Source organism: Eubalaena glacialis, chromosome 10 (genome assembly GCF_028564815.1).
Source record: "Eubalaena glacialis isolate mEubGla1 chromosome 10, mEubGla1.1.hap2.+ XY, whole genome shotgun sequence".
Taxonomy (NCBI): domain Eukaryota; kingdom Metazoa; phylum Chordata; class Mammalia; order Artiodactyla; family Balaenidae; genus Eubalaena; species Eubalaena glacialis.
This window is the reverse complement of record NC_083725.1, coordinates 114,024,159-114,044,317: the sequence shown is the minus strand read 5'-3', so window position 1 is coordinate 114,044,317 and position 20,159 is coordinate 114,024,159. Positions and strand designations below refer to the sequence as shown.

Sequence of the window (20,159 nt, the reverse complement as noted above, 5' to 3'; positions counted from 1 at the left end):
TCAGAGGGCGGCAGAGGGCCAGGAGGTAAATGCAATATGACAGGTGGGCCTACAGGGCAGGCTGGACTAGCATAGATTCAGGAGGTTTCGACATAGAGGTGGAAACCTAAAGCCATGGGAACAGAAGAGATCACTTAGAGGCATCTCATAACACCTCAAACCCCATTTATTCTACCCTCCATGCAGTAACCCAAGACAGAGTTAGGGAAACAGGGCTCACCACTCCTTCTCCCTCACCCTCACATCCAAACACTGTGGCCTGACAAAGTCTACCTCCTTGAATCTATCCACAGGAAAAGAATATCTTAACTGAGAGCCAGTGGGCTAACAAACTGCCACTCTAGTACACTACCTGCCAGAGACAGAATTAAGCTTTGGCTAGCCTCTTCCAAAGTCCTGAGTACTGACCCAAGCTAGTTCAATGGGTACTGGAAAAAAATGAAAGCCAAAAGTTCTCAGAAGTGCAAAGTCAGTGTTTTCCTTACTTTCCAGTTATAACTTTATCATTATTATCACATGACCTAAAATTTATTTTCATTTGAAAGACCCTTTTTTCTAGTTATGTTTCAATATGTTTAAAGTCTTGTGCTGTACTAAGTATTTCTTAGAATCCATCAATATATAATACAGCTTTTTTGTATAAGTTTATGTAAGTAAAGTCAATAATTTCTCAGTTACCTTAATTATTTTGCTAATGGCAGATAAAGCATCTGACAATGAATGTATGTATTCACCAAGAGTGTTTATATTGCTGGTAGAATTATGACTGATTCATTCCTTCTATTTTCCAAATCTTCTATAATGTGAGCATACTTTTTATTTTAAAAACTTTTAAGGATGTCTATCTCTTGCCCGTATTATTTAAAGATGCAGTACCGTCCTTACACCAAAAGAGGGCACTAACACATCCAAAGGTAATCTCAAGGCAGAGGGAAAAAAATTGGTTCCTGCCAATTCAAAGAACAGCAGCACCATTGATTTTCATTCCTAAATTTGGGGAAATCTCTTGGTTTCATGACAACTTCAACCATTCCCAAAGCCATTCTCAAACTTTACTCTCCCAAGTATACACCTCAAAGGAAGAAAAGAAAGGCTGCTCAAATGCTTATTCTGAAAAGGAATAAATGTGCAAGAAATTTCAAGGTTTAGTAGTCTATCAGCTTTTTCATTTTCAAGAATAAATCACCAACTAAGCATCCATACAACATGTTCTATCTTCTGTGCACTAATTTTTCAAAATTTGTAAATATACATCTCTAAGATTTAAATGTAACTGAAAGAGCTAAAAGGAAAAAAAAATAAAAAAAGGATTTATGACCACAAAAAACTGTTCAGTAATAAAAGGGGAAATGGGAATGGGCAGTTCAGTTTTTTATATGAATAATTACTTATGTAAAGAAAAGTATGCAGACATTTTCACATTGATTAATTCTTTTCTTTGGTCACTTTTGCATTAATAGTTCATAATAAGTGAAGCCACTTTTTGAGTTGCAGAAGACATTGTGGATAACGTGTTTATAAACTCAGATCCAAATTCTGTGGCTGCTGAAATGGGTTAATAGTCTGCTCTACTACAGATTTATGCTTACCAAAGACACTCCGCTCAAAATGGCACAGAAGGATCACTGACAGAATACAAAACTGTCACTGTCAAAGACAAACATACATGCTTTGGCCACGGATGCACCTGGCAGCAGGCCAAAGAAATTTGTAGGAACCCCTTTCAAGCTAGCATTCTTCTCAAAGACTGTCAAGAAAAAAGTTTTTCATTCATTAAAATAACCTAACAACCCCACTTGCTTTCAATTTCAGATTTTAAAAGCACAGAAGACAAAATGGCCTTGACTACCCTTGCCCAACAGAATAACTAGGTGGATCTGAAAATGTGAACTTTTGAACTAAGTTATCTAAAGAATATAATTAAAGATAATAAATGCAGTGCTGAATCATGATGGAAAGGATAAAGGCACAAAACTCTGGCTTTAGTTTTCTATCCTTTTTTTTTCTTCTAGGTACAGTTGGTTATTTGCACATGTTTGAAAACTACTTCATTCTCCAACTAAGAAAGTGTAGACTTAAGTCTGCAGAAGATAACCAGATCCAATCTAAAATTAAACAAAACACTAGCTAATTGCTAATAACTGTGAAAGCCCAAACTTAAAAAGTGATTTTATGCCCTTTGCACACATTTATTTCTAATTCAATCTTCCGATGCTAGTCTTGTTATTGGTAACATGACACTTCTCCTATGGTTACAATACACTTGGACTTGCATGCTTCTTTGACAGTCTGTTAAGTAATGCAGGTAAGTGACATGGTTTCAGACTATCGTAATAAGTGATAAAATTATTTTCTTCTAAAAAACAGCTCATAGTCTCTAAAATCTTTACCAGTAATAAGCAAAAGAAATTTTAAAAATGAAGTATTAGGTAATATACATACCCTTGACTTCTGAGATCTCATTCTATTTTCCTGGGAGCTCTACTGAGTGTTTCCCTCACGGAAAAAATGGGAATCTGGTCGGTAACTGGGACAGCTTTTCTCCACTCTGCCTTATTCCCCCCAACATTTAACTTCCTCCCAACATATAGCACAGTTGAAAACAGTTTAGAGTGAACACCCATATAATCACTACCTAGATTTTTATTCAATACTAGCAATGTCTTACTTTAATTTTTTTACTGTGGTAAATATACGTAACATAAAATTTACCATCTTAACCATTTTTAAGTATATAGTTCAGTGACATTAAGTACATTCATTGTTGCATAACCATCACCATGATCATTAATGTTTTACTATACTTATGTATCTGTTCCTCTTATTCACTAGCCCAATTTTTTAAAATATATTTCAAAGTAAATAACAAATATCAGGAAATCATCTTCAGCTTGCATATCATTAACAAAGTTCAATATTTACTGTTTTTCTTTTGATATAAGATTTACATACGATGAAATATACAATACATTCACTGAGTTTGGACACATGCACACACCTATGTAACCCTATCAAACTACAGAACATTATCATCACCCCAAAAAGTTTTCTCATGTTCTTTCCCAGCCAACACGTCAAGAAGTAGCCACTGCTCTGGTTCTTTTCCCTACATAGAATAGTTTGCTTGTTCTACGATTTCATATAAATGGAATCATGCAGTATGAATCCTTTCTGTACTGCTGCTTCCACTATTCATAATTTCTGAGATTCATCCGTATTTGTTGCAAGTATCAAAAGATAACTAGCTATACCACAGGTTATCTACTCCTTCATCGATGAATAGCTTTGAGCTGTGATGAATAAAACTGCTATGAACATATACGAGTGTTTGTATGAATGTTTTCATTTCTCTGCAGTGGAGTTGCTAGGTCATGGGACACATGCATGTTTAGTTCTCTTAAGAAACTGGCCAACCTTTCTCCAAAATATCTGTACTATTTTGCACTCTTACCAATAGTTTGAGAGTTAGTTGTTGTCAGTCTTTAATTTTAGCCATTCAGGTGGATGTGTAGTGATAACTTATTTTTATTTTAATTACGTGAAGACTTGTGAAGTTGAACACATTTTCATTGGATTATTGGTTATTTGTATATCTTTTGTAAAGTACCAGAATCTTTTCTGCCCAATTTCTTTTATTGTGTTGTTTGCACTATTGTAGAAATGTAGTTTTAAATATTTCCTGGATACCAGTCCCTCATCAGACACATGTTTTGTAAATACTTTCTCCTAGTCAATGGCTTGCCTATTAGTGGTGTCTTTTTAATGAGCAAGTTTTACTTCTGATGAAGTCTAACTCATCGGTCCTTTATTTTATGGCTAGTGCATTCTGTGACTTAAGAAACCTTTGTCTACCTCCAAGTCATGAAGATATTCTCCTACGCTTTCTTCTAAAAGTTTCATGATTTTAGTTTTTAATGTTCCATTTTAAGTTCATTTCTGCATATCATATGAAGTAGGGATTGTGGTAGGCAGAACGCTAAGATGGCCCCAAGACTCTTACTCCTCGGTGTACATGCCTTATATAATACTTCCTCCTACCGCCAAATGTGAGCAGACCCTGTGAATATGATGGGATAGTCACTCTCGTGGTTAAGTTTCAGTTATGTAAGATCCTGCAGCAGACTAGAGAGAAATTCTTCTGACAGCTTTGAAGAAGCAAGCTACCATGTTGTGAGAGGGCCACAAGACCAGGATCTGAGTGCAGCCTCCTGGTGCTGAGCACGAGCCCCGCCCCACCGCCAGCAAGCTAGAAAAGAGGGATCCGGTCCTTCAACCTGCAGGAACTGAATTCTACCAACAATCAGTGAGCTTGGAAGAGAACCCAGAGCCTCAGATGAGATCTCAACCCTGGTTCACACCTGGTGATTTCAGAATCACACTTTATTTCAGTCTGGTGAGATCCTGAGCAGAGGATCCAGCTAACCTATGCCTGGACTCCTGACCCTTGAAAACTGTGAGATAATAAAGTTGTGCTAAGTTGCCAAATTTTTGGCAATGTGTTATTTCTGGATTCTCTGTTTCTTTGATCTACTTGTTGACTTTTTGCAAGTTCCACAGTCTTTATTACTGGAGTTTTATAATGTCTTGGACTATTCCAAGCCCTCAATTTTGTCCTTTTTCAAGATTGCTTTGGATTTGCTAGGTCTGTGTACTTCCAAAGAAATTTTAGAATGAGCTTGTCAATTTCTATTGAAAAATTCTTCTAGGACTTTGAACTGTACTGAATCCATAGGTGAATTTGGGTAGGACTGACTTCTTTACGATATCGAGGTTTCCAATCCATGAACACAGCATGGTTCTCTTCTTAGACAATTCTTGAGCTCCTCTCTGCAGTTCTGTAATTTTCAGTATAGAGGTCTTACACATTTTTTTCTTTTGGTTAAATTTATTCCTATTTTATGCTTTGGTGCTATTGTAAATGGAACTTTAAAACTTTTTAATTTTCTGATTATTTGTTGCTAGTATATAACAAACGAAACTGAGTTTTGTGTATTAACCTAAAATCCTGTAAACTTGCTAAATTAAATTCACTTATTAGTCTTCGTAGTTGCTTTGTATCAATAGATTCCTTAGGATTTTCTATGTACACAAGCATGTAATTTGCAAATTAAGACAGCTTAACAACTTCTTTTCCAATAGTCATTCCTTTTATTTCTATTTCTTGTCTTAATTCAAAGGGGAGGACCTCCAGTACGATGCTGAATACAAACGGGGAGGGTGAGCATCTTTGCCTTGTATCCAATGTTACGGCAAAGTGTCCAATATTTTGGCATTAAGCATAATGTCAGCTATAGTTTTCAATAGATATCATTTATTAGACTGAGGAGATTACCTTCTATTCCTAGTTTGCTGAAAATTTTTGTCAGAAAAGGATGTTGAGCTTTTTCAAATACCTTTTCTGTATCTGACAGAGTGCTGGATTTGATTTGCTAACTTTTTTTTTTTTGATTTGCTAATATTTTGTGAAGGATTTCTCATCTTATTATGTTGCATAGGGATACTAGTCTATAATTTTCTTTGTGGTGTCTTTCTCCAGTTTTGGTATTACTATACATATACTAGTCTATGAGTTGGAAAGTGTTCTCTCCTCCTTTTGTCTTAAATGCTTGAAAAAACTCCCCAGTAAAACCACTAGGCCTCGACTTTTTTTGGTGAGATTTTTAATAATGGATTTAATAGAAATTGTGTTAGCTTTGGTAAATTGTATTTTTCAAGGAATTCGTTTCATCTAAGTTGGCATAAAGTTCTTCATAATATTCTATTGTCCTTTTAATACCTGTAGGATCTGAAATAACCCCCTTTTCATGCTTAATATTGGTAATCTGTATTTGCTTTTTTTTTTGATCAGTCAAGAAATCAATTTTGTTAATCTTTTTCAGGAACCAAATTTTGGCTTTGTTAATGTTTTTTATTCCTTTAATTTCTGCTCTTATCTTTATTCTTTCTTTCCTTCTACTTCCTTTGGATGCGCTTTGCTTTTTCCAGCTTAAGTTGAAACCTTAGATCACTGAATTTAGATATTTTTCTTTTCTAATACATGCACTTAGAACCATAAATTTCCCTTTCAGCACTACATTCCACAAGTTTGATATATTATATTTTCACTATCATTCAGTTTAAAACATTTAAATTTTTTTCTCATGATTTCTTCTTTGAGCTACAGATTATATAGAAGTGACTTGCTTAGTTTCCAAATATTTGGGAATTTTCCTAGGTATCTTATTTTCATTGTTTAAAGTTTTTATTTCATTATGGTCTGAGAACATATTTTGTATGACCTTAATCTTTTAAATTTACTGAGTTGTTTTATGGTCTAGCATATTGTCTATACTGGTGAATGTATACCTTGTGCATCTGGAAAAGAATGTGTATTATGCCGCTATAGGGCACAGTGTTCTGTAAGTATCATGTAGGCCAAAGTGGTTGATTGTGCTGTTCAGATCTTTGTGTTTCTGTGTAGCTGGTTTATCAATTGCTGAGAAAGAGGTATTAAAACCAGTAATTATGATTAAAGAACTCCCTATTCCTCCCTTTAATTCTGTCAATTTTTGCTTCATTTATTTTGAAGCTGTTATTAGGCACATATACATTTACAACTGTCAAGACGTCTTGATATCTTTTCTCATGATAACATGTCACTTTTTACTTCTGGTAATACCCTTTGTCTTCTTATGCTTACTTTTGCATGGCATACATTTATATATTTCTTGGTATACCTTTTTCCATCCATTTCCTTTCAACTTCTGTGTCTTTACATTTAATACATATCTTTTATAGTTAGCATATAAGTAGGTCTTGCATTTTTATGCAGTCTGTCACTCTGATTGTGGTCTTCAGTCCACTAACACAGTGATTGCACCAAGTCTCCCACCTCTTGGGAGACATACACCCTTGACTTTTCAATCTACTTAAAATATTGTACCACTTCATAAAAAATGTAGGAACCCCTGCTATAGTATAGATTCACATACTCTTGTCTTTTGTTATAAATTGTCATATGAAATAAACATTATAATCTCTGCATACATTATAATTTCTCCTTTAAACAGTCTTACATATTTTAAAGAAGAGGAAAAAAATGAGTCTTTTATATTTACTCAGCTATTTACCATTTTCAATGCTCTTCATTCTTTCCTGAAGGTCTAAGTTTCTATCTGGTATCAATTCCCTTCAATCGGAAGAACTTCTTTTACTGTTTCTTGTAGTACAGGTTTCTAGTGATAGATTCTCTTAGTTTTCTTTTATCTAAAAATGTCTTTATTTTGCCTTCATTCTTGCAAGGTATTTTTGCTGAACAGAGATCCTGGTTGACTTTTTTCCCTGTCTGGCACTTTAAAAGATGTTATTTCACTGTCTTCTGGCATCTGTGGTTAGTGGTAAGAAGTAAGCTCTAATTATAATTGTCATTCCTTTATATGTGTCAGTTTTCTCCTTATCTTTCGTTTCAGCAATTTGACTAAGACATACTGGGAAGGAAAGGATTAACTTGGCAGTTCTGGAATGCTCAAACCCTGAACATGCCAAAGAAAGGTCTGTCTTCAGGACTGGCCTTTGCCTGGCTCCTGGGAGATGAACTCTGAGCCCTTGGCATATTCCGGCTGATAAGTGTTTTTGCATACCTGGGGCCTTGGGCCATGCTGTAGCAGCATGACCACTTAAGTCTACCTGAACAATATGATTTATGGCAAACACCTGTTCTTGCTCTAGGTGGCTGGGGGCTGAGTAGCTGAGGTCAGTCATGGGGGTACTGCGTGCCATCCTGAACACCCAGGACTGGGTGAGCTTCCCTAGTTGGCAGCACTTTGCACATGCTGTCATGTGTCCTTGATGGGAGAATTAAGGACAGCTCTGTGCGACTCTACTGGACACCTGGAAGCTTGCACCTGGTTCCTCCTGGACTTTATCCCATGTGTCTTTCCCCTTTGTCAATTCTAATCTGTGTCCTTTTGCTGTATACAGTGAGTATAACAGCTTCTGAATCCTGTGAGTCCTTCTAGCAAATCATTGAGCTTGACAGTGGTCTTGGGAACCTCTGACACATGTACCAAGGTATGGTTTTCTTCATCCTTATCCTAGTAGGTGTTTGCTAAGCTTCTTTAATCAGTAAATATGTTTTTCATAAAATTTGCAGGGTTTTTTTCTGCCATTTTATCTTCAAATATGTTCTTCTCCAGCCTCTCACTTTCCTCTCTTCTGGGATTCCAACTATACATGTTAGCTCTTACAATATTGTCCCAAAATTCTCTGAAGCTTGGTAATATTTTTTTCTTTCTATTCTTCAGGTTGGGTAGTTTTCTGTTCATCTATCATCGAGTTCACTGACTCTTCTATCATCTCTGTTTTACTGTTAAGGCTACTCAGTGAATTTTAATTTTAGCTGCTGTATTATAGAATTCCACTTTGCTCTTTTTTGTTTCTATTTCTCAGTTGAGATTTCCTTTGTTTGCATTCAGTGCAAGAATATTTTCCTTTACTTCAACTGATCAGTTATAGTAGCTGCCTTAAAACCTGTTTCTCAATTCTAACATATGAAGTTAGTTTCTGTTGGTTGTCTTTTTTCTTCAGACTAAGTTATATTTTCCCGGTTTTTAAAATGTTGTGTAGTTATAGATAATATCTTGGACATTGTGAATATTATGCTGTATAGCCTCTGGGCTCTGTTATATTCCTCTGGAGAGTACTGATATTTCTGTTTTAGTATGCAGTTAAATTTGGCTAGACCCAAACTGCAAACTCTCTGGGCAATCAATACCTCAAATCTTAGTTCAGTTCTTTTATCTTTGTGGTTCAGGGATTAAACAGAAGCTTATATAGAGAGCTTATACTCAGAATTTTAGGCTGTCACTCTCTAGATCTCTCCTTTCCAGGACTCCGCCTCCCCTTACTTTTCAGTGATCGAATGGCTGTGGCTGACCTGAATTCTTTCCTCTGGTAAGTTTTCTATTAAGTTTTAAACCAAGCTGCCAGGTGCCAACTTCAGCCTTCCTCTGGCTAAAAGCAGTAAAAATGGAAAATTAATTTCATGCTATCTCTTCCTGAAAGTGTCAGCCCGTTTTCAGAATCTGTCTGCTTTTGCTTGTTTTCCAGTGTTTCCAGGGCTCCCTCGCTGCCCCCACAATTTTGTCCAGAGGACATAGTCACATGCAGAAAGATCAGGTCCAGTGAAAGCCTACTTGGCCATATTGCAAGAAAAGTCATCGTGATCTTGTTTTTAAAAATTTACTTCAGAATCACTGTGTGTAAGTATACAGATTCACTTTTATTTATTTATTTTTTAGAAATAAATTTATTTATTTATCTTTTTATTTTTGGCTGCGTTGGGTCTTCGTTGCTGCACACAGGCTTTCTCTAGTTGTGGTGAGCGGGGGGCTGGTGGCTTCTCTTGTTGCAGAGCATGGGCTCTAGGTGCGCGGGCTTCAGTAGTTGTGGCACACGGGCTCAGTAGTTGTGGCTCGCGGGCTCTAGAGCGCAGGCTCAGTACTTGTGGCACACAGGCTTGGTTGCTCTGCGGCATGTGGGATCTTCCCAGACCAGGGCTCGAACCCGTGTCCCCTGCATTGTCAGGCGGATTCTTAACCACTGCACTGCCAGAGAAGTCCCCAGATTCACTTTTAATGATACCAAAGTAGGTAATATTCTGAAAACCTTGTTTTCTAACTTGTTTTTTTTCTACTTTAAGCATTCATCATGTAATAAAAACTCTGCTATATTCAATAATAGTTTTTATTAATAAATTATGAACATTTTCACATAACAGAAGAAACTTCAACTTTGACAGCAAATTGACAGTAACTAGAAAAATAAGGCACATACCCAGAAGTGAAACTGATAAGCAGTGGCACAACGACCCTAGAGAAATATGTGCATGTGTGTAAAAACAGGCAAGTACAAGGATGTTGACTTCAGCACTGTCTATAATAGTAAAAAATGGAAAATAATCCAAATCTTAATTAAAAGGGAAATAACATAGTAATAAAATGGATTACTAACAGCTGTTAAATAGAATTATACATATTTCAACATGAAAAGAGTTACAAAAACCTAATGTTGAATGAAACAAGTTGCGTAACAAAAATAATATTAGTAAAGCTTTAAAAGTACAAAACAATACCACACATGCACAAATTTAAAATGTAGTGGAAGGATGTTATCAGCTCCACTGACGGTAGTTACCCTCTGGGCAAGGGGAAGAAGTGGGTCAGGTGGTAATCAAAGGGTCCTTTAGTTTGGAAGCAAATATGATCACTAATTAACAATTAATAGAGTTAATTCTAATATATAGAAATACAAGTGTATGTCTTTTTGTACTTTTCTATATTTTTCCATTTCTTAAAAAAAAAATGAAACACCAACCCATAACAATTCCAATGGCTATGTAGTATTCGACTGCACAGATATATTAAAAGATACTCAAACAATCTCTAATTGTTAAGATACTGAGATATCTGCCACTATCATAAACAGCCCTACAAAGAACATCTTTGTAGTTGTTTTTGCACATAAATGTTTTTTGGTTTTTTTTAACTTAGAATACATACCTAGAAACAAAATTGCTAGGTCATTTCTAGTTCTTTGTTATATACTGTCATATATACCATAAAACAGCAAAAGAAAAATAAAATACCATTAATTTTTTCATTGTTTCTTTTGCCTATTTTCCCCAACAACTTTAGGCAGGACATAATTACAGAACTGGTTTTACTTTAGAAAGGAAGACTACTGAGATATACTACTTAGAACTAGACTCTGGTATATTTTGCTATAGTTTATATTTTAAAAGATTTATTCATGAAGACAATTTTAAAAGGTTTTCAATTCTGAAACCTTAAGGAAGACCTTTTAGCTTCTTGGTCTAATTATACTAGTCTTTGTTAATTATCATCTAAAAATATCTACTAATCACAGAATTTGGTCAGTGACAAATATCCTAAACTTCCATACCCCTTTTTACCTCTCATACTAAATTAAATAACTCAGTTGAGATTTACTGATAATTAGTACACAGTACTTTATTTACTACAACACTATGAAGCAGGGCAAAATAACTACCACAATATTAACACAGGAAGATGCCAAACCAATCTGGCCAGTTGTCTAAGGTCACACTAAAGCAGGTATTTGCCAGAATTAGACTCTGGATTGTTGCCTAATTTCTACATGCCTCATCACTCAAAAGAATTACCTTTAAGAATTTTGACAACAACTCATGAAGAAAGCTAGAATATACCAGAGTCAGAGAATCATATTATTGAAATGATATCGATGATCACCTACTTCAACATCCTCACTTTACAACTGAGGTCCCAAAAGGTGATTAATGTAATTGTTTAAAGTCACACTTCTAGGCACTGTAAAGCAACAATAATTCAGCTCTCTTTTATCCAAGTTCAACAATCTTCAATTACTAGAGTATAACAGCTATCCGTAACTGCCATTTCAAATTTTTGAGTTTATAAAAAAGCCTCGATGTTTTCACTGATAATTATTAACAATTCATTCACTAACAAATAATTATCCAGTACCTACTATATGCCAGGTCCTGTACTTGGTGCTAAATGAATATTCACTATATACTAGGCCCCGCATTACCTGTCTTTTCACATGTAACCCTCTCACTATTATTATAAAGTAAGCACCATTATTACCTCTATTTTAAGGATTAAAATTTAGTAAGATTAAATAATCTGTCCATGGTCTTCAGTAAGGAAATGTCTTTATAAAAAGTAAACAGTGCCTTTCTGCTGCAGGCACTAAGGGCAGCAGCCATGGCTCTGCAGCAGCCCATGGCTATGGGCTTCAAGGTGACCCAGAACGTGAGCAAGGAAGGTGACCCACAGATGCCAGCAGGGCACCTTACCAAGCAAAGCAAGTTAGTGAGGGACAAGCTGTGAGAGGCGTGGGGCTTCACTCCTTACAAGGAGTGCCCTGCAGGAGGAGCTGGGCAGTGTTCTGGATACTATGAGGAGAGGAAAGTGGCTGCTAAGGACTAAGCCCCCCTCCTTACTCTGCATAATAAAACCTTTACAGGGGCTTCCCTGGTGGCGCAGTGGTTGAGAACCTGCCTGCTAATGCAGGGGACGCGGGTTCGAGCCCTGGTCTGAGAAGATCCCACATGCCGCGGAGCAACTAGGCCCGTGAGCCACAACTACTGAGCCTGCACGTCTGGAGCCTGTGCTCCGCAACAAGAGAGGCCACGATAGTGAGAGGCCCGCGCACCGCGATGAAGAGTGGCCCCCACTTGCCGCAGCTAGAGGAAGCCCTCGCACAGAAACGAAGACCCAACACAGCCAAATAAATAATGATTAAAGGTGTTAATAATTAAAAAAAAAAAAAACCTTTACAGAAAAAAAAAGGTAAATTGTATAATCTCACTTATAAATTTATCCTAACAAAAATCTGATTTTTGTTTTAAATATTATAACTCTGCATATGATTTCATTTGAAAGAAGGGATCTATTGTTTAAAAAGTTTGGAAAACCACAGAGTCCTACATAGCACCTAACACTGACCATACAGTTAGTGCAGACCTTGGTATCAGATTAGAGGTTGCGGGTCACTTTTGGAGGGTTTTATATATCCTTTTTTCATTACACTTTCTAAGACACCAGAACAGACAGCATTTGAAATAATTTAACTGAAGGCCAACTGCTAGGAAAGTAATCACTCAAATAAATAGAAGACAAGGGGAAGGGCTTCTAGTACCATATATTGGGTTTTGGCCTGAAGCACGATAAACAAGGTCCAAAGTAGAAGAAAGCATGAGTTCTCTTAAGTATTACTCACAAAGTTGTACTACAATACTGGTTACCTACTTTCAGAGCATAAAATCTCTGTGGTGTAAGATCAAATTAATTAAAAGTTTCATTTACTATCTTCCCAGCAGGGATTCCTTTATCTTTGATTGCTAAATAGATTTTCCAAGGCCCATAGCAAAAAACCCAAGTGCCAAGCGGTGCTACTATTACGGAGATTTAAAAATAAGCTTTGTAAATAAATAAGAGCCTAGCGATATTCTTAAAAGCAGCAATCTCCCCTAGGGCCAACGTATAAGGAAAGGAGAACCTTGAAAAAACTGGACCATAAAATTTTTTCTTTAGGAGAATATTAATTTTAACAAGTAGTCTACTGCTTTGGAAAATATTTGTATAAGAAAACCAAATCAAGCAACCATTAAAAAAAATCTACCTTTCCCCATTTTACTGTATATTTTTATTCTAGCTATAATTTTGGTGATATAGATCAGAGACTAAAAAAATAGCACTCTAAATAATCAATCATAGCAGAATTAACCACATGCAGTATTTCTAATGTAAACAGTTACCTGAGAATTCTGTCAGAAGTCTTGCTAGGACATCCTTGTTTACCAGTTCAGTCTTGCTAAGGCTGGAAGTGATATCTACCCTAGTAGCTTCTTTGGTAATAGTGGGCTTCTTGGAAATCCCGAGATCAGATCCAGTCTTGACATCTTTGTGTTCTAGGACATCATAGGATCTCTGTGGCCAAGATTCTGGAGCAAATGTTGAAGTCTGCTTGAGTATTTCTTCGGGAGATTCTACTTTATCCTGTGCAGAAGCGGACTTCTCAACCTTCCTTTCACTCAGTTCTCTCAGTGCTCTGATTGTGAGCTGTTCCTGCTCTAAGTCAAGAGATGCCACTGGGGTACCCTGGGTAGGGAAAACATCCAGAAGCTCACTCCTATCTGTTTCTTTGCTTTGTTCACTGTATTTGCCTTCTATGTTTTCAATTTCAGAACCACCTGACTCACTTTCATGTAAAACATCTACAGGAAGAGTTGTTTTAAAGTCCTTAGTTTTCTCTGATGTTGCTTCGAAGGTATTTCCTTCACCTTTACCTACTATTCCTTTCTCTCTGGTTTCTGTAAAGGCTGCTATCAGGTCCTCTGGGGAAGAATCATCTGTATCTTTAACACTTTTTTCATGCAATGACTCCAAATAGGCAGAGGTTGTCACATTTCGTGAGAATTCTGTCTTATCATTAAAAACCTTTGGAGATGCTTCTGAAGGAAGTTTTGGGTTCTCAGCTGCAACAAGCTTTTCAGGAGCAACTACACTCATACTATCTGACTGCTTCACATCTTCTGACGTGACATTCATATTAGGTACTTGTGAACATGCTGCCTCACCAGCTGGACTCCTTCCAAGAACATCAGGCTGAACTTGTCGTGGCGCAGAGTCACTGATGGACCCGTCAAAGTTTCCAGATGTTTTGTCTTCCCTATTACAATTAAGAATCTCTTTGATTGCTCTTTCATCTGTTTTTACAACAGCACTTGGGATGGAAACAGGTTTTTCAGCCTGAATTTTGTTGCTCTCAAATGAAGTATCTGCTGTGATGTCCTCTATCACCGTGTCATCAGACTCACCAGAACTACCAGCCTCTGTCACTTCTCCCAACACAGAGGTCTGCCAGTTCATTGCACCTTTCAGGTGGCCATCAGGTAAAACCACTTTCACTGTGGCCACTCCAGAACCAAGAGAGACACATTTCTCAAATGGAGATCCAGGTAACTCTGAAAGTGTGTCATCTCTTTTCTGCACATTGCCTCGCACACCTTTGATACTGATTTCCTGTGTAGAGTTGAGACGGTCTGGCATAGCATTTTCCTGTGGGAGAGATGTTTCTGCCCAATCACCTGTTGATTTAGGGATAGTAGTGCTCCCATTAATAGAACATACAGGAATTTTCTGATGAGTGTTACTTTTAAGACTTACAACTGGAATTTCTGAAATATATTCACCCATGTCAGGTCCTGCAGCTTTTGTGATGTAGTCAGATCTATCACTCTGCTGTTTTACTTGGGGAACCAAATCCCAAGTCAATATTTCATTAGTAAAGTTATGCATATCATTTACACATCTAGATACCTCCTCCAATGCTGCAGTTGTGTGTGAAAACTGCCTAGTGAGCAAGGCAGAAGCTGGGGAACGCCCTGTTTCTTTATTTCTCAGTGGAAATACTTTGTCATTAGACTCAGAAATGTCTGCAGGTGATTCTCTATCAGTGTGCACTGCCCAGCTACCAAAATCATTTACGTTTTCCTTATATGCGTCTTTAAATTCTCTGTCAAATGCTGCTTTGTCAATAATTACTTCAAATGGTGATTCAGGGGAATCCTTTTCCATAATACCACCTCCTGAAACTTCAGAGGGGGACAAGGAATATGTACAAATACCTTCTGCTTTATACTGCTCAGTGGGTGGCTTCTGGGCTGTTAGCAAAGTGAATTTGTCATCTGCATCCAAGGCAGTTCTGTCGTCCCTACTTGGTACCTCATTTGGGTTCTTGGACTCTTGATCTTTATTTATCTGCTGTTGCATTTGACCAACTTCCTTTGAGAGAAAAGCAGGATGATCTGGGAAACTGTCTGGGATGGAAGGACGGTTACAGTGAACTCCTTCTGCAACAGAAACTGGGGAGTCTGCTATGTCTTTACTGGTCTCCTGAGGCTTTTCCATCTTTTTCACATCTAGAAGAGCCAAGCAGTCTTTTCTTTCTTTGGCTAAAATAGGCTGGCTGCCTAACACTTTGCTTGTTTCTCCATGTAGTATTGTAAGGTCAGTATTATATATTTCAGAAGATGAACAAAAGAAGGAAGTCATAATTTCTGAAGGTGGCTCATCAGAGCAAAGAGAGCTCAATCCCTCTATGGTCAGAATATCAAAGAAAAAACAATTGTTTACCAGGTACAATTACACATTAGCTAGTCAGGCCAAGCAGCATGCTTTTTATTTTTTAAATTCGTATATATACACACAGGATGTATATATACACACACATAAATATATAACAAAACAATGATCAACAGTTATCCTATAAGACATGCATAAAATTGTCAGCAGTGAAACAGAAAAGGCTTATCATGCCACAAATTGCAAAAGACAAAAAATTTTCAAGACAAAATACTTTTCAATTTACTTTTTCCCTTTAATGGTAAAGCATGAAGAAGGGTATAGTAAGATGGATAATCTGGGGAAGTGTTTTTCCTTTGGTATTTGGTATAGCTATTCAACAGAAACAATGTAATCCATATAAAACAAACAACTTGATATTATGAAGTACTGATATGCTCTCATCTGTAGGGGGAACAATTCAGGACACACACCTTCTATAAAACCACTGTTAGAGTATGACAGTCTGATAAGGAAAAAAAGAAGTGACCAGAGTTCCCCCCCACCCCCAGAGATATAGCGGACCCCTCCTAAGCCTAAAAATCAGACTGGAAGTAGTCTATTCCATCCACAGGGAAGATGGGCCCCAGGTACAGATGGCCTCAATGTCTTAAACTAAAGGGCACTGAAAAGGTTGGTCTGTTCCAAAATCTCTTGCACCACCTTGCCAATTCCAACAAAACTGAACTGTGTAAACTGGTTTCCTTTATGAAGAAGAGTAAACTTCAGAAATCCTTTTAAAACAGAAAATATCTCCCTAAAAGCAATACATTAATTAAGTCTTAACAGTTTTTAATATCACAGTAGCCACTGATTTACCACACTGTTTTCCAACTAACCAATCTAGGAAGTTTTTACTGGGGAAAAGCTCAAAACAACTGTCCCAAGGGCAGGCACTATCTTTCTTACACACTGTTGTATCTCTGGAGTTGGAACAAAGTAGGTCTTAAATAAATAGTTCCAAATGAATGAATCAAAGATTCAGCTTGGTCAGATGAGACCTAAGTAGGCTCAGGACAGCAATGCCTTCCTTGAGTGTGAATGAGTAATTGGGAAGATGTGAAAGAGAAAAAGCTTTGGGATTACTTTTACTCAGCTTATGCTCTTTTTCAGTGAGAAGCTGAAAAATAACCAGACAAAAGCAAAATTATGATTTATTCAAAACCATTTTATAAAGATGAAAAGAAATAATATCTTATTGCAAGAAATAAAATTCCACTATTATAAAAATGTTTCCAAATGCCAGATAAAGTTCCCCTATTTTAACACATCACTGAAATCTGATGTAATAGGATCTCTGACTTTTAGAACAGTGTAACTGTAATCATCGGAGGCGGGGGGGGGGGGTGGGGGGTGGGGGGGGGGTGGGAGGGGGGGAGGGAAAGTCTTTGTAAATTGAGGAAAAATAAAGTTTGGTAGTACAAACTGTACCAGTGAGACAGAAGTAAGCTGTAATTCATATTTAGTTCTAATGCAGTAAACATGGCTTGCATCTATCACTGTATAGTATGGATACTCAGCAAGATTGGATTAAGGATAAATGAAGCTCACCACTGTAGGTTAAAATGTTTTTAAAAACCTGAAATTTAAAGAACTATGGCCTACATTTAAATCAGAAATATTCCACAGGGCTTCCCTGGCGGCACAGGGGTTAAGAATCCGCCTGCCAATGCAGGGGACATGGGTTCAAGCCCTGGTCCAGGAAGGTCCCACATGCTGCGGAGCAACTAAACCCGTGCGCCAGAACTACTGAGCCTGCACTCTAGAGCCCGCGAGCCACAACTACTGAACCCATGTGCCACAACTACTGAAGCCCGTGCACCTAGAGCCCATGCTCCACAACAAGAAGAAGCGACCGCAATGAGAAGCCTGTGGACCACAACTAAGAGTAGCCCCTGCTCACCACAACTGGAGAAAGCCTGCGCGCAGCAACAAAGACCCAACACGGCCAAAATTTAAAAACAAACAAACAAACAGGAATGGAACCTTGAGGTGAGCAAAACTGACTCCACCTCAGAGGGAAGGCTCCGCTTATGTTTTATAGAGACTGAGATTTCAGAAGATTTAGACCTGTCATTTTACAGAAACAAGTGGACAAAATGAATTAGTAAAATTCATTAGTAATTACTGAGTGCCATTATCACGTGCCTGACACTGTTTTAGAAACTAGATTAAAAGCAGTGAACAACACAGAAAAAAATCCTTGCCTTTGTGGAGCTTACAATACAGAGCGGGAGACAGAAAATAAGCAAAATCAATAAGTAAAATGATGATGATGTGGAGGTGGATTCGATGAAATGAAAAAGAAAGCAACCTACACTGAATGCTAATGAAAGAATGCACACAGTACTACAAACCAAAAAAGCAAGGTAGGGAGTTCCCTGGCGGTCCAGTGGTTAGGACTTGGTGCTTTCACTGCCGTGGGCCCTGGTCAGGCAACTAAGATCCCGCAAGCCACACGGTGCGGCCAAAAAAAAAATCATGGTAGACATGTTTTGCTTTGTCAGGACACAAACTTTTCCGTTTTCTAAGCCTTGTTTCTTTTCTAACTTCCTTGAACTCTTTTTTTTTTTTTTTTTAAGGATTTTTTTGATGTGGACCGTTTAAAAAATCTTTATTGAATTTGTTACAATATACTTTTTTCTTTTAAATTTACTGATCAATAACCTGCATTTTTTTTTTTTTTAAACTTTGAGACTGTTGGATGGGGACCTTGTAACACCTTTTCTTTTCTTTTTTTTTTTATTGAAGTAGTATTTATTTATTTATTTATTTATTTATTTATTTATTTATGGCTGTGTTGGATCTTCGTTTCTGTTCGAGGGCTTTCTCTAATTGCGGCAAGTGGGGGCCACTCTTCATCGTGGTGCACGGGCCTCTCACTGTCGCGGCCTCTCTTGTTGCGGAGCACAGGCTCCAGACGCGCAGGCTCAGTAATTGTGGCTCACGGGCCTAGTTGCTCTGCGGCATGTGGGATCTTCCCAGACCAGGGCTCGAACCCATGTCCCCTGCATTGGCAGGCAGATTCTCAACCACTGCGCCACCAGGGAAGCCCAAATTTGTTACAATATTGCTTCTGTTTTGGTTTTTTGGCTGAGAGGTATGTGGGATCTTAGCTCCCCGACAAGGGATTGAACCCGCACCCCCTGCATTGAAAGGTGAAGTCTTAACCAATGGACCGCCAGGGAAGTCCCTCCTTGAACTCTTAATACTCCAAAAGTTTCGAGTTAGGTATATAATAATCTGAGGTAAAGCTAGAAGATTAGGTTAGAAATCGTATTCTCAGAATAACAAGTTCTGTACTGAATGCCATGACTGCTTGACAGACTTCAAACATTTTACTAAAGATCTGTCAATATGATGTAACTATTATATATACAAAAGAACTTTAATCATGTTCCCTAACAATTTTGTGACTTAATACTTGGAGTGGATAGTGTTTTCAGGGCACAGGTTTAGGGGGTAAACAGAGTATGATGTCGCATTCATTCCTCAGTGATTGTGAGATGCAGATATTAGCTCTCATGATTGTCAATCAAGGTTTTCCACATGTAGCAAAATAAGTTAGCATCCTCATCTTTGTTTTAATTTTAATAATTATCTTGTTTAGAATTTCAGCAAATGGAAAGAAGTTTATTTGGCTAGTTGAAACCCTCACAAACTTGAACAGAGCTGACTTGTACAAAGACAATGGAAAAAACTGGTCTGGAAGTAAAGAACTTATAATGGCATGAAAACATTAAATAAAACAAAGACCAGAATCTAATAAGCCTTTAGAAACTAAGCTCCCATAAGTAAAGACTCTTCCAATTAGTCAGTATGACACTTAATAGTCATTAGTGTTAGTCAAAGTCTGTACCTGGCAAAACAGCAGAAAACTCCAGGGAGTTTGAAGGGTGTTAGTTTTTAAAAATACTATACCCTGCAAAACTGCCTGATGGAATAACTCTGGATTATCTTACATCTCAGAAAACGTCTACTACCTTTCCTTTTTCAAAACATCCAGCCCTTCACATGCACTACAAGATATTTTCAACATTACTCAAAACAAATGTCAAAAATCTCATTATGAATATTTTCTAGATTAGTTATTTGCTATAATGCAATTTAATGTGCACATTCATTTTCAAAAAGTCTAATTACTTAAAAATATAGCATTATTCTAATTATACAAGCAAGAGTTACACATCTAATAGATTTGTCAAAAAGGGAATCAATATATGGTAAGAGATGAAAAATGTCATAACCCCGCAACGATCATGAGAATGTTCCCAAATGTATTTAGTACTGAGCTCCTTGCTTACTCAATTTCTTCTTAAACTCTAAATATTCAGAAGTCTCCATTTAAGTATATTATCTTAAATAAGACTAGGAATTTAAGTTGGCAGTCATATTCTAAATTTCTAGACCACTCCCAAACCAAAAAGTCCTATTAAAAGATGCAAAATCCGGTCTTCCCCGGTGGCACAG

At 37.3% G+C, this 20,159-nt stretch overlaps 1 protein-coding gene across 2 annotated transcripts in view; it reads right to left on the bottom strand.

The window, feature by feature from the left end:
- RTN3 (reticulon 3) overlaps positions 1–20,159 on the bottom strand; it is a 55,483-nt gene that overhangs the window by 19,820 nt on the left and 15,504 nt on the right. The window contains exon 3 of one of the 2 annotated variants that reach the window (XM_061201911.1): positions 13,322–15,664. The exons of the other annotated variant lie outside the window; for it this stretch is intronic. Within the exon in view, the coding sequence (XP_061057894.1) occupies positions 13,322–15,664 (2,343 nt within the window). The remainder of the gene's footprint in view (positions 1–13,321; positions 15,665–20,159) is intronic. 2 annotated transcript variants of the gene reach the window in all.